The sequence below is a fragment of the Kogia breviceps genome, chromosome 8 (genome assembly GCF_026419965.1).
Source record: "Kogia breviceps isolate mKogBre1 chromosome 8, mKogBre1 haplotype 1, whole genome shotgun sequence".
Lineage (NCBI taxonomy): Eukaryota > Metazoa > Chordata > Mammalia > Artiodactyla > Physeteridae > Kogia > Kogia breviceps.
The window spans coordinates 15,054,978-15,068,837 of record NC_081317.1 but is presented as its reverse complement, the minus strand read 5'-3'; the positions used below and the strand labels follow the sequence as shown (position 1 = coordinate 15,068,837).

The following is a 13,860-nucleotide window of genomic DNA, read 5'->3' as shown; positions in this document are numbered from 1 at the left end:
CAACTTCTGCATCTACACAATGTCAGTAATACTGTTACCCACCCTAACAGTAAAGGGAACATATTTTTGAACTATCTAGCACTTAGGAAACAGTACAAAAATGGAAGGTTATTAGGCTTTGCTTTTAAAAAATAATTTATTTTTTTGTGTGTACAGAATAATGACATCGTTACTGTTAAATGAGATTCAAAACCACCGATCCATCTTGCTAAAGATGCTCAGGAAGAGAAAACGACGGGCAAAACTTCCCCACCTGGGTCAGCTGCTCTTCTTAGACAAAGCTGGCAGGGAGACCAATTCTAGCCAGCTCGGTCTTGAGGTAGCATCAAGAAATGGCTAGAAAAATCCCAGGGCCAGATTGAGTGTCGAGGATGGTGCTATTGCAAGAACGGCTTCTTGAGTGGCCTGTGTGCAATGTCTCTAAGAAATTCCTCGTAAGGAGGCACAGTGAACTTCCGGGTTGCACAAAAGAGGACTACCTTCTGACCCAGCTTCAATACCTCAATTCCACATCCCATCCCTCGGGGAGGGAACCATTGGGTGATAATGAAAACCAGGCCTTTGCTTCACTCAGAGTCCGATGGCTTCATCAAGCTCCATCTCTCTGTGCTGAGTTCCCTAACGCCATAATCCCCCCAATATAGGCGATTCTTCTCAGATAAGCTGGCTCTTTGTTGATCTGATTTATTTCTCCCCTTCCTCCCTCCCTCCTCAGCAAGTCTCTCCCCTCCCACATTTTTTCTCTTCCCTTGGTCAGTTTCTGACTCATCTGCCTGACTTCCACCAACACTCCCTGGCAACCCCTCATCCTTTCACACACACACACACACACACACACACACACACTTTTCCCCTAGAGATACCTTTTAAAGTCTTGATAAAGATGCTCAGGAAGAGAAAACAGACTGAATAATGAGAGGTAAAATGCAGGTATAATCTGGTTTAAGAAACTTTGAGATGCAAAAAAATCTTCATTGAAACGCTCCAAAGAACTAATCCTTTTTTATCAAAAATGTCCTCCTTTATTCTCTTTATAAAGGTAATCCTTGAATTTACTGCATTTAAAGTGGAATTTTTTAAGTACCTATGCTCTAAGGCATTGAGCTGAAAGTCCACAGCTGCTCTTACCAATGTGGCTATTTAAATTTAAATAAATTTTTTAAAAAATTACAAATTTAGTGTCTAAGTAGCCACATGTCACATGCTCCATAACCCCTTATGACTAGTGGCTCCCGTCTTGGTCAGCACGGATACAGTCTCTCCATTATCTTGGAAGGGTCTATTGGACAGCACTGGGGTAGATGAGCATGGGTCAGCACATGACAGACTGCCTGATTTATACATAAAGTTTTATTGGGACACAGCCATGCCCACTTTTTACACACTGATTGTATGGCTGATTTTGTGCTATAGCAGCACAGTTGAGTTGTAGTAATACCGATCATATGACCTGCAAATCTTAAAATATTTATTATTGACCCTTTACAAAAAATACTCGTGGATCCCTGGTCTACAGAGTAGAGTTCTAGTCCTTGTTAATGTACTGGCTAGGTGTGTAACCCTGAGCAGAAATCTTTAACCCTTGGACCTGAGTGTTCCCATCTGTAAAATGGGGAGAGAGGATGAAAAACACAGGTGTTAACCAATTACTGACCTAGGCATAATCTGACTCTTGAGAGCTCTGTGACCTTTCAAAAATGATTTACCCACTGTAGCCACTGTTTCTTCACCTAGAAAGGGAGTCCGGAAATCATCCACACAGAGCTTTAAGAGTGAAGGAGAGTAAGCTGTGACGAAGTGAGAGAGTGGCATGGACATATATGCACTACCAAATGTAAAATAGATAGCTAGTGGGAAGCAGCTGCATAGCACAGGGAGATCAGCTCGGTGCTTTGTGTCCACCTAGAGGGGTGGGATAGGGAGGGTGGGAAGGAGGCTCAAGAGGGAGGAGATATGGGGATGTATGTATACGTATAGCTGATTCACTTTGTTATAATACAGCAGAAACTAACACACCATTGTAAAGCAATTATACTCCAATAAAGATGTAAAAAAAAAAAAAGAGTGAAGGAAAGTACTATGGATAATTATGCCATGATTACAGCCAGGGCTGCCCCAGGAAATCAGTACATGTGGTCACCTTAATGACAAAGCTCGGGATATTACGGGGCACTTGACAACCTCAGGCAGAGTGGTTGGCAGGGGGGCGCTGTTAGCTCCCTGGGTAAGAAGCCAGGGATTTCATCTGCCCATTGACTCTCAGACTACCTTTGTGCAGTGCTGTTGTCTTAAGAGCCTGCCACCCGAAGCCACCCTCAAGCTGTACCTTGATTGCTCCAGTTGATATCTGGATCTCATGGAGCCTCCTCATGGTGCCATCACGGTCGACAAAGTAGGACGATGCCAGCTGGTGCAGAGCTTCAACACTTTGAGTGGCATTCCCTGACTTCCTGTCCAGGTGACTTTTGTCCATGTACATGGTCAAGGCCTCCTCCCCTGCACAGAAAAGGAAAGAAGCTCAGGCAGTCCGTTGAGCTTTGGGATGGGTAGAAAGCCTTCATGGCTTGGATGCCGAAAATAGCTTCAGATCTCATTAATTTTGCCCAAATTTCCTTCTGCCTCTGAAAATCAAGAGCACAATGAAAGCAAGACAGTCCAGAGGTGTCTGTAAGCACCAAGCTCCATCAGGACGAAGATCATGAAAAGACTCTTAGTCATCAAGTCCAGCTCTTACTCATCCACTTCATAGTTCTCACCAGCATCATCTCGTAACACAACTCACTTCCTCTCTTCAAGGCCCGGCCTTTTCTGTAAAATGATGGATTTGCCATAGATGGTCCCTTCCCATTCCTTTCTTCTCCTCCTCTGTTTCCTCCTCATCATCCAATTCCACCTATTCCTCCTCTCAATTCTCCCCTCTCTTCTTCCCTCGTTCCTTCCTCCTTTCCTTTCTCTCTTTCTCCTTCTGCTACCCCTTCCCAGACAGATGGATGTATGGGTGGATGGATAGATACATAGAGATATAGATAGAGAGAGAGGGAGAGAGATAGAGAGACAAGACATAGTTTAAACACAGATACAGACAGACAGATAGGAAAAACTAAACTGTCAGCCCTGTGAAGTCAGACACTGTCTATTATATTAGCCACTGCTGCATCCCTTGTACAAAGCCCAATGCTTGGCATATAGCAGATAGTAAATAGTTAATCCATCAATTTTTCTCATTCATTCAATAAATATTTCTTAAGTTACACCTTGGGGAGAGAGGAGATGACATGAAAGTTAGGCACAGGGTGGAAGAGACAGAGAGAGAGAGAGAAAGAGAGAGAGAAATAGAAAACCTTATATAATTTACCAGGAAGTTTTCCTTAGAAATACATGCATAGATTACTAACAGTACTAATGGTGCATTTTATTTTGGATAACAAGATGTTTCACCAGAACTTCATAAAGGAAGCTCCAGATATGCCACCTAAATAGATCGGATCATCGTACCTCTGGTTTCACTCTCAACTAACTGTGAACTTGGGGACATTTCTTAACCTCTCTGACTCTCAGTTTATTCATAAACAAAATTAGGAGAAGAAGAGCACCTACTGTATAGAATAATTAAGAAGAATAAATTAATCAACACACGTAAAGTCCTTATATCACTGTCTGTTTGTTGTAGCAATCAAAAATCATTTGGAGTAGTGGTAGAAAGCAGTCTCTAGAACTAGACTGCCTGGACTTGAACCACCTATGGGAACAAGTTACCTGCACTCTTTATACCAGGGGTCCCCAACCCCGGGGTGCGGCCTGTTAGGAACCAGGCCACACAGTAGGAGGTGAGTGGCCGCAGGCTCCCCACCACTCCCACCACTCCCCATCGCTCCCACTGCTCTCCATCACTCCCATCTCTCCCACCGCTCCCAACTGCTCCCACCGCTCCCCACCGCTCCCCACCGCTCCCCACCGCTCCCCATCACTCCCCATCACTCCCCATCACTCCCCATCGCTCGCATTACCGCCTGATCCATCCCCCCGCCCCCGTCCGTGGAAAAACTGTCTTCAACAAAACCAGTCCCTGGTGCCCAAAAGGCTGGGGAATGCTGCTCTATACTGTAGTTTCTTCATGTGTAAAACTGGGAGTACTAACTGGACTTACCTCCTAGAGTTGTCATAGGATTGAATCTGTTAATGACATAAAGCACCTGAGCCCTGCCTGGCACCTAGTAAGCCCCGAGGAAGGGTAAACCACCGTTATTCGATTACCACAAAATATCAATCGTATGAGACTTACCCTTACTCCTAGTCAACCCAGTACAACAGGACGGTCAGAGAACAAACATTACCAATACTTTCTGAGGACAAAAGCCTGATGTCTAAGATAACTGAAAGTTCTTTAGAATGCTGAGGATTTTTGAGTTGAATGGAGAAAACGATTTACTTGCGAAAGCACAGCGGTTATCCTAGGACGTGGGCACAGTCCTGGTCCCTAGGTTATTCTCCTGCCTCGGACCCCTCCATGACTGCTTCTAGAAAGTGGTTTCATTGCCATTCAGAGTTCTCCACGCGCAGCCTCCAGCCTGTCTTTTCAGCCCTGTCTCCCTCCCTGTGTTCCAGCCAAGCCACTCCTTCTGCCTCATTCCTTCTGGTTTATTCTTGCCACTTCCTCTCAGGCTTTCCTCAGACTCTTTTTTATTCTGTTTGGAATACCACTCTGTCCCTCCCCTAAATGGCTGACTATGGAAATCCTATCCAGCATTTTGGGACCAATTCAAACATCACCTCCTCTTACTGCCCTGTGTCCTTGACCTGGCATCTCCTATACACTCTTCAGAGCCTGCTGCGCTGGCCATCAATCACCTCACTGGCGAGGTTTTCCCAGCCACACCCTCCCCCCAAGAGAGCTGTCACCACCTCCCTCGATCACGCTCTAGCGTGTCCATTATGTTTAGCTCAGCGTGCATGCGCTGGGTATTCTGCGTGTTCCGAGCACTTTGGCAGGCGCTGGGTGACAAATGAATAAGACAGTGTCTCCATTCTTAGAGTCACCCAGTGCCTACATGCAAGCCGTCCAGTACAGGAACCACTGGCCAAGTGCGGCTACTCAGCATGTGAAATGCAGCTGGTCCAAACTGAGGTGCACTGTACCTGCAAACTACACAGCAGAGTTCCAAGGTCTGGAAAATGTAAAAAAACAAAGTAAAAGATCTCATTAATTAATAAAGGCTGGAGAGGGTTTGGAGAAAATGGAACCCTCCTACATTGTCGCTGGGAATGTAAACTGATGTAGCCACTATGGAAAACAGAATGGAGGGTCCTTAAAAAACTGCAAATAGAGTTGCCATATGATCCAGCAAGCCCACTCCTGGGCATATATCCAGAGGAATCTCTAATTCGAAAATACCCATACACCCCAATGTTCATAGCAGCACTATTCACAACAGCCAAGACATGGAAACAACTCAAACACCCATCAACAGATGTTTGGTTTAAGAAGATGTGGTATAAGATCTTCTTAAACCAAACATAAAACCAAGCCATAAAAAAGAATGAAATAGTGCCATTTGCAGCAACATGGATGGACCTAGAGATGATCATACTGAGTGAAGTCAGTCAGACAGAGAAAGACAAATACCATATGATATCACTTATATGTGGATTCTAAAAAATAATACAAATGAATCTATATACAAAACAGACTCACAGATAGAAAACAAACTGATGGTTACCAAAGGGAAGGCAGGGGAGGGATAAATTAGGAGTATGGGATTAACAGATACAAATTACTGTACATAAAATAGATAAGCAATAAGGATTTACTGTATAACACAGGGAACAATATTCAATATCTTGTAATAACCTATTGAATCTAATGGAAAAGAATCTGAAAAAAAGCATATATAACTGAATCACTTTTCTGTATACCTAAAACTAACACAACATTGTAAATAAACTGTACTTCAATTAAAAAAAATAAGAACAGAACTGTAATGGAAAAAAGAAATTAAAATATTATTAATAGTTTATTCGTGGGAACATATGTATATGTATAGCTGATTCACTTTGTTGTACAGCAGAAACTAACACACCATTGTAAAGCAATTATATTCCAATAAAGATGTTAAAAAAAAGAAAAACAAGACAACATTGCCGGAAGCTCAAAAACTTCTTGACAACCAAACTTTGCTTTGGAAAGAGTAGCCTTCTTTAGCATAGTATGTTCACTATGAACATTAAGAGATGGTACTTTCTATTGTTTTGTCACCTCAGACCAAATTCTTTATTCTGAAATAAAATTAACATATACATGAACAAATTTATTTAAAAAAATAGTTTATTCGTTACATGTTGAAATGATGCAGGGTGCCTGCATCCCTGTAGATAATGTGGGACCCAAGACACTGATGATCTGGTTTCTCCAGCTGCATCCCGTGCTGCTCTCTAGCTGTGCTCTATCCTGCACAAATGTGCCCTATTTTCTGTTACAGTTGGGACTCTGCTTTTCTGTTTTTCTCCTGGCTAACTTCTACTCATCCCTCATGTGTCGCTTAAGACACCTCCTCTAGGTAGCCTTCCCTGAATCCCCCAATGTTTACTTAAACTAAAGTGAGAACTCTAACCACGGGCTCCCACGATCTCTTTTATTTCTCCAATATGTTACCTGTCACATTTCCTGGTGATTTCTTGTTTAATAGCCTCTCTCTTTTACTAGAGGAGAAGCACTGTGAAGTCAGTGAGTATGTAGGAGTCTTTCTTCATTTCACTGTCTTTGCCTAGCACAATATGGGCATATATTATGTGCTTAACAAATGATCAGGGTATGTGTGGGTAAATGGATAAATGTGGAAGTGGTCCAACTCTACGGTGTTTGTTGATTGACTGAAATCTTCCAGTAAGAAGATTCATCATTTTCAAAAATTAATCTCTGGGTTCCCCATGCCTAGACTCAAGTTGAGTTCGGAATAAAAACCTCATATTTGCACCTTCCCATGAAGTCTTCGCCAGTTATGCAGGAGGACACGATTGTCCATCCTTTGGACTCTGCAGCATCCTGAATAGACTTGGCTTGAAAACGACTTTATATACAATTAGACACTGAGTTCCAGGTGTGGTGAGTGGTAGCCTGGGGCAGGAAGGACTCTGATTCTTCTTTATAACGTTCCCAATGTTTTTCCCAGGTCAAATAAAGAGCAAATGTGCAGTTATCATTTGATGGATAGATGGATGGATGGGGAGATAGATGATTAAATGGATGGGTGAATAGATAGGTGGGTGAAGAGGTAAATGATTAAATAAGTGAATATATGCTAGAAGTTAGAACCAGGAAGCAGAGGATATAAATAGTACAAGTGTCCGCTCAGGTTCACCAAGGGGCCTGTAAAAGAGAAGGTGAAACAGCTCAGTGCCCTCCGGACTGAGAACTGGGAGAAGCAAACCTTAGATCAAGAGGGGTTAATGGGCCTCCTGCCGCATTATTAAGACTTAATTTCTCGTTTATTAAGAGAACATTCTGTTTAGAGTCGCCTTCCCATTTGGGCATTCCTGAAAGTTGCCTCTTCACCCCTTTCCTCAATCTTTCTGTCTCTGGGGGCTTTGTCTCACTCTCTGTAGCACTTCTTTTGGAGGGGAACAAAGTGGGACACATGGGAAATGGGGGATGCGGGGGCGAGTCAATCGTCTTATCTTTTGAGTCACCCGGGGACACTGTTCCCAGAAGAAGGAAGGGGATGTGTCTGGATTTCAGGCCTCTGGGGCCTCCCTCATCCTTTCCTTCTGAGCCCCTGTGACTTTATTCTTGGCCTTCCTCTTAGCCAAAGGGAGCTCTCCCAAAATACAGGGTGGGGAATGAGTATACACACAAACATACATTTACACAAGCACAAAAACGTGAGTGTTCACACATCACCAGACATTCATGCAATAGACATACATTCACATACATGTGCAAGCTTACATATACACATAAATGTGTACATTGTACCCATATACATGGGTGTAAGATGCATGCGTGTGTGCACTGCATATGTATGTATGTCTGTCTGCATATAGATTAACTTTCACGCAAGCATAGGCAGGCGTCTGTGCACATTCATCTGTGCAGGGAGACATGCGCTCCCATGCATGTGTGCAAGCTTAGTCGTATATATCACACAGACATCCACCTCCAAGGTGCTTCCTTTAATCCAAAATATGATCTTCAGAGGGACTAAGGGAAATTGCTATCCCTGTATTTATGTGGGTCATTCCAGACCCCAATTTTTTCCCTTTACCACCATCCATAAAAAAATCACTCATACCAATTATTTTGAGTTTAACAGATTTCACCCCAAGAGTGAGGAGGATCCCATGGAAATGTCTTAGATGTCCACTTCCTCCTTCTCACTCCGCTTCCTTCCTCTTCCCTAAACGCATTTACTTGTCCTCTATGTGACAGTTGAAGAATCATCTTTTGTTGTTTGAGCATGCCCTCAAGAACTCACCTGACACCTCAAACAGCTTATCAAAGCATTTCCTCTAAGTGAATACGGTGTTCTCCTTAGGAAAAATTACAGTGAATACAATTCTCTGCACCTCCTTATATGTAGATGGAAAAACTGAGGGCCAGACAGGAAAGTGAATTTCTCAGTGTCTTCCATTCATCTAGCGAGTGGTAGGAATGGGTTTTAATCCCAAGTCCCCCAATTTTTCAGTCTCACTAAACAATAACAATAACAATAGTTACAATAAAAACAATAATAATAGCAAGAACCACCATAGCAATGATTTGTTAGGTGCCAAACACTGCACTAAGCACTTTCAATGCATCATTTTATTTAATCTTCACAATATGCATGAAGTACTAGTATTATTTCTATTCATAAAAGAGGAAACCAAGGCTGAAAGTATTGAGTAACCTGCCAAGGTGACCCCAAACTGGTGAGAAACAGGCAATCAAACTCCAGAGCCTGCCTCTGCATGCCCTACAACCTACCGCCTCCATTCTCTCCCATTGCATGGGAAGGCTCTTAAGAAGTACTTTTCCACAAATGAGTGAATGAAGTGATGATGTAAGAAGGACCTCACACAGTTGCTGGGTTGCTGCCACACTGTGTCCATCAACAGTAAATCCCCCACCGTCACCCACGCTGAGGACTCGGGGACATTTAGGGCTTGCTGTCCAACACCGGGACTCAATCCAAAGCTTTGCATATTTTAAAATGTTGTGCTGTAAAAACAGGAGAGGACCAAGGCTCTGTGAATAATTCACCACCTCGCCTCAGAAAAATTAAAAATATATTTTACTGCAAAAGAAAAGTCTGTTATTTGGGACTTCCGGGGACTTGGACAGAACACAGTTCCTAATGGAAGCACTGCATCGATCTCAATAATTGTTTTTTTCCAGTGAAATGGGAGACGGGGGAAATTTAAAGAAAAGGGTACAGGTTAATGCCACACTCAGTGTAGAAGTGATTTCATTTTCACTTTACAATTGAGTAGAATTTGTATTACATGATTTAACACTCAAATCTTAAAGAATACATGCTGGCTGGTTGGCTGTTGGATTGGGTGGGTTGGCAGGTGAGTGACTTGGTTAAAGAGATGACAGATGTTGGGTCAAAAAAATAACACAGGCTTTGTGGACAGAAAACCCTAAGTTCAACACTTATTTTTGTTACTTCTTAGCTATACCTCTTGTAAGTCTCAGCTTCCTTAGCTATAAAGTGGAGAGAATATAACTTAGCTTGCCATTTTTGAGGACTAAAGACTATGTACAATGCCTGCTATGAGCAAATACTCAAGAAAGTGTAATAGGAGTAGCTAAGTAGTGGATACGAATGAATGAATGAATTTGCCCAACCAATTTCTCCACCCAAATTCTCCACATCATTCGTCTTCCTTGAAATGCATACCTAGAAAGCTTCACCACCCTCCTCTGCCCAGCCAACTCCTACTGAGCTAAGCCGCCACTTCCTCCAGGAACTTCATACTGACTGCTCTAGGTTGTAGCACTCACCCTCCTCTAAGAAAGATCACTTGGTATAAGCACGCCTCAGTCTACCCACCTGCCTTTGTCAGTACACCAATCTTGTTCAGCTGACATGGGCCTTATCTAAATGCATAACTTTGCAGCTCTCTGAGTGGGTGGCATGGTGCTCCACCACCAGATGGGCTTTCTCAAAATTCAGTGGACTTAATCATTGTGGCAGAAAACCAACGGCCAAAGGATTGTAGCTCATTATATAAAATGATGCATGCGGGCAAGACCCATAGCATCTAAGTGCACTAGTCTCTACCATTTCCCATTTTCTTTGCACTTCTTTCCTTCCTTTTATCCTCCCCTCTTATCTTCACTCCCTTAAAGATGAACTGGACATGATGGGGAGGGATAGGTAAAGCTGAGCAGGGTGGAGCAATTAGTCTGCTTTCCTACTAATCTACTCCAAACCCATATAAGATACAAATGATATCTCATTTGTAAAAAGATAACCTCAAGTTATCAATCCCTAAAGCAGACTTCAATAAACAAAGGCACTTCTCTAAACATCATCTGAAGTTATTTCCCCAGATTAGACTGCATTCCAAAAGGAACTAATATAATAATACGATTAAACATTCCCAACGAATTGAGCTAATTCCAAGGTGAAGCCATATTTCCACAAAAGTTAGTAAACTCTCAAGTTAGACTGTCCCAGAGAATGGAATCAACCAAGACAATGTGGCTTATCTGGCAACATATACTTCTGAGTGACATACGATGGCAGAGATGTCAAGATGGCTTTGACCCTAGGCCATCCCACCGTCCTCTCCATCTCAGACTCAAAGTCATGACAAGGCTATGGCCCAGTGGCCGTTGACCTACCTCCCAAGGTAGCGGAGATGAGGAGGTGGGTGCCGTACTTTTTGATGATGGTATCGATGAACTGCTGAGTGGTGGGTCTCCTGCCAAGCAGGCGGATGCTCCTCTGGAACTCCGGCATGAGGGGCACTGGATGACGGACCAGGTCTCTCCTCTCAATGGCTGTGTTCCTCACCTTCCAACGGGCAAACTCCCTGGGCAGGAGAGATGAGTGAGACTTTCCACTTACCACCTCTACCCCAAGCCAAAGTCCACCCAACCATCCCATCCAGGCGTCTGTCCTTAGGTGAGAGAGTGCCCACAACTATTTTTAATATTTGTGAACTGATACTTAGATCTGGAGCCCTCAGTCTAGCTCTAAGTATTGGGTACTATTCTCATCACTGGGATACTGCAGTGAACCAGGGGGATGCAGTCATGTTCTCACGATGCTTACAGATCATCAGAGATACGAAAATCATTGCCATCTAGTTTCCTGTTCATCTCCCTCACTAGACTGTGAATGAAACCAGAGAGATGGGATCTTCTTAGGTACACGGTACATGTTACATGGCGTGAGTCACAAGTATGCTAGCTGGATGAATAAATAAGCAAAAGAATAAAAAGAAGGAAGGCTGTGTACCAACGGACAAGACGTTAAGGCACGATGCAACTTGAAACCTGTTCTAAGACAATTCCACAACCCAATAATTAGTCCAGAGCTCAGTTTCATTGGAAATTTTCACATGCATTCACTGAGCAAATACTGTTTGGAAGAAGTTAAGCTTTGTTCTGACCATGTAAGGGAATTTCCACTCTTCCCTTCACTAATGACAGAGAAACATTGAACTTGGGAGTCTAAGCTCAGGGTCTCGCTCTGCCTCTTGTAAACTATGTGGTGTGATCTTGGGCAGAGGATGTCACTTCTCTGGATCTACATTTCCTTATTTGTAAAATCCAATTAATATTATCTATTTCCTATTGCTGGTGCCCGGATTACATGAAACATAGGGTGTGAAAACACCATTGGAAAAGGCCAGGCATTAATCCAGTGTGAGGGTTTTATAACTTTTATTTCCTCACACATTCACGGATACATAAATCATTAAAGGTTCACATGTAATGAATGAGGAGAATGCAAACCAAATACAAGTAGACATTTAAAGGGCCTTGGTTCAGGTTGTTTTTGCTTTAATAATGACCTCTGCTCCTACCAAAGATGGAGCTCCCCCTGAAACAACCAGTTCTCCAACCTGTCTGAGTTACAAGCTCCAGGTCCCTTGAGAAAAACAACTAGCCAAGAGGACTGTAAGGTCAGCACAGATAAATGATGGGAACGAGAGTTAAATGAAAAGGTCTCTCACTCCTGCCACAGATGAGAGAGATGAATAAAGGAAGGGGCACAGAGCAAGAAGAAGCAGAGCAGGGTGGGAATCGAGCTGGAATACGTCTCGGTGATTCAGTGGTGGAGTCTGACCTCTGATGCAGAGGAAACTGTGTCTGAAGAAAAAGTTTCCAAATTGGAATGCATTTCCAAGCCTCAGAGCTTATAGTCTGTGGCTGCTTAAGAAATCTCTGTCCATAATTCATAACACAGTTTGAATTCTAAATAAACTCTCAGTACTCTGCACATCTTAGATATATATTAAGTCAATCAACTGCACTCAGTGAACCTTGCAGGGCACCTACTAAATGCAGAGTATCATGTGTCCAGGATGGGGAGTGGACACATCCCAGTCTCAGAAGCTCATAGTCTGGCAGGAAAGGAAAGACATGTCCAGCTTATTGTAAACCAAAGACTACAGGGGGCAGAAGAAGGAACACAGACTTCTGAGGTCTCTAGGGGAAGCTTCAGTGAGGTCATACCTTAACTACAGTTTTGAAGTTCACATGTGATTTAAATAAACAGAAGTGTTGCTTAACATTTAAATAAAACCCAACAATCCACACGGATGAAAGGGCAGGAGCAGTGAGTGAGAGGGGGATACATAACACATCACGGGAAGAGCTGAACAGGAGGGAAAGTGTATGAGGAGGGTGTGAAAGGGGACAAAATGGAGCCAGTGTGGTGGCCAGACATGAGGAGCCAGTGGGGCATGCGAGAGCCGGCAGAGGGGAATCCTATAGGTGAGGCAGCTGGTGACACAACTCCCCAAGATTACTGCTCCCTGGTGTTCACACCCTGTGTAATCTCCTCCCCTTTAGTATGGGCTGGACAGGACCCAGTGATTTGCTTCTAATGGACAGAATTTGGAGGTGATAGCATGTTAGTTTTTTGATTAGGTTACAAAATAGTTTTGTGATTAGTTTACGTCTTACTCAGCCATAAAAAGAATGAAAGAATGCCATTTGCAGCAACATGGATGGACCTAGAGATTATTATATTAAGAGAAGTAAGTCAGAAAGGGAAGGACAAATACCAGATGATATCACTTATATATGGAATCTAAAATACAGCACAAAAGAATATGTCTATGAAACAGAAACAGACTCACAGACATAGAGAACAGACTTGTGGTTGCCAAGAAGGGGGTGTGGGGGAGGGATGGACTGGGAGTTTCGGATGAGCAGATGTAAACTAGTCTGTATAGGATCGATAAACAGCAAGGTCCTACTGTATAGCACAGGGAACTCTTGATATATTCAATATCCTGTGATAAACCATAATGGAGAAGAATATGAAAAAGAATATCTATATCTATAACTGAGTCACTTTGCTGTACAGCAGAAATTAACACAACATTGTAAGTCAACTATATACTTCAATTAAAAAAAAATAAAAAAACCATAACCCCAAAATATGGCAACTTCCGTTTTGCCCATCCCCTCTGTCTCTCTCTGTCTTTGTCTTGCTCTTGCTGCCATGTTGTGAGATGCACTGTTGAGAGATCTATACTGGGAGGAGCTGAGGGAAGCCTCTGGCCAATAACTTCTGAGGAACTGAGACAACGCAAGGGACTGAGTTCTAACAGTAACTATGTGCATGAGCTGGGAAGCAGACCCTTCCCAGTGGAACCTTCAAATGACAATAGCATGGCAAGAGCAAGGTCACCCCA

At 43.0% G+C, this 13,860-nt stretch overlaps 1 protein-coding gene across 1 annotated transcript in view; it reads right to left on the bottom strand.

Annotated features, from left to right (window-relative positions):
- Positions 1-13,860, bottom strand: part of BRINP1 (BMP/retinoic acid inducible neural specific 1) — a 183,828-nt gene that overhangs the window by 54,006 nt on the left and 115,962 nt on the right. Inside the window, exons 3-4 of the mRNA XM_059071965.2 lie at positions 10,829-11,019; positions 2,327-2,496 (exon numbers count right to left, since the gene is read on the bottom strand). Coding sequence (XP_058927948.1) covers positions 2,327-2,496; positions 10,829-11,019 — 361 coding nt within the window. The remainder of the gene's footprint in view (positions 1-2,326; positions 2,497-10,828; positions 11,020-13,860) is intronic.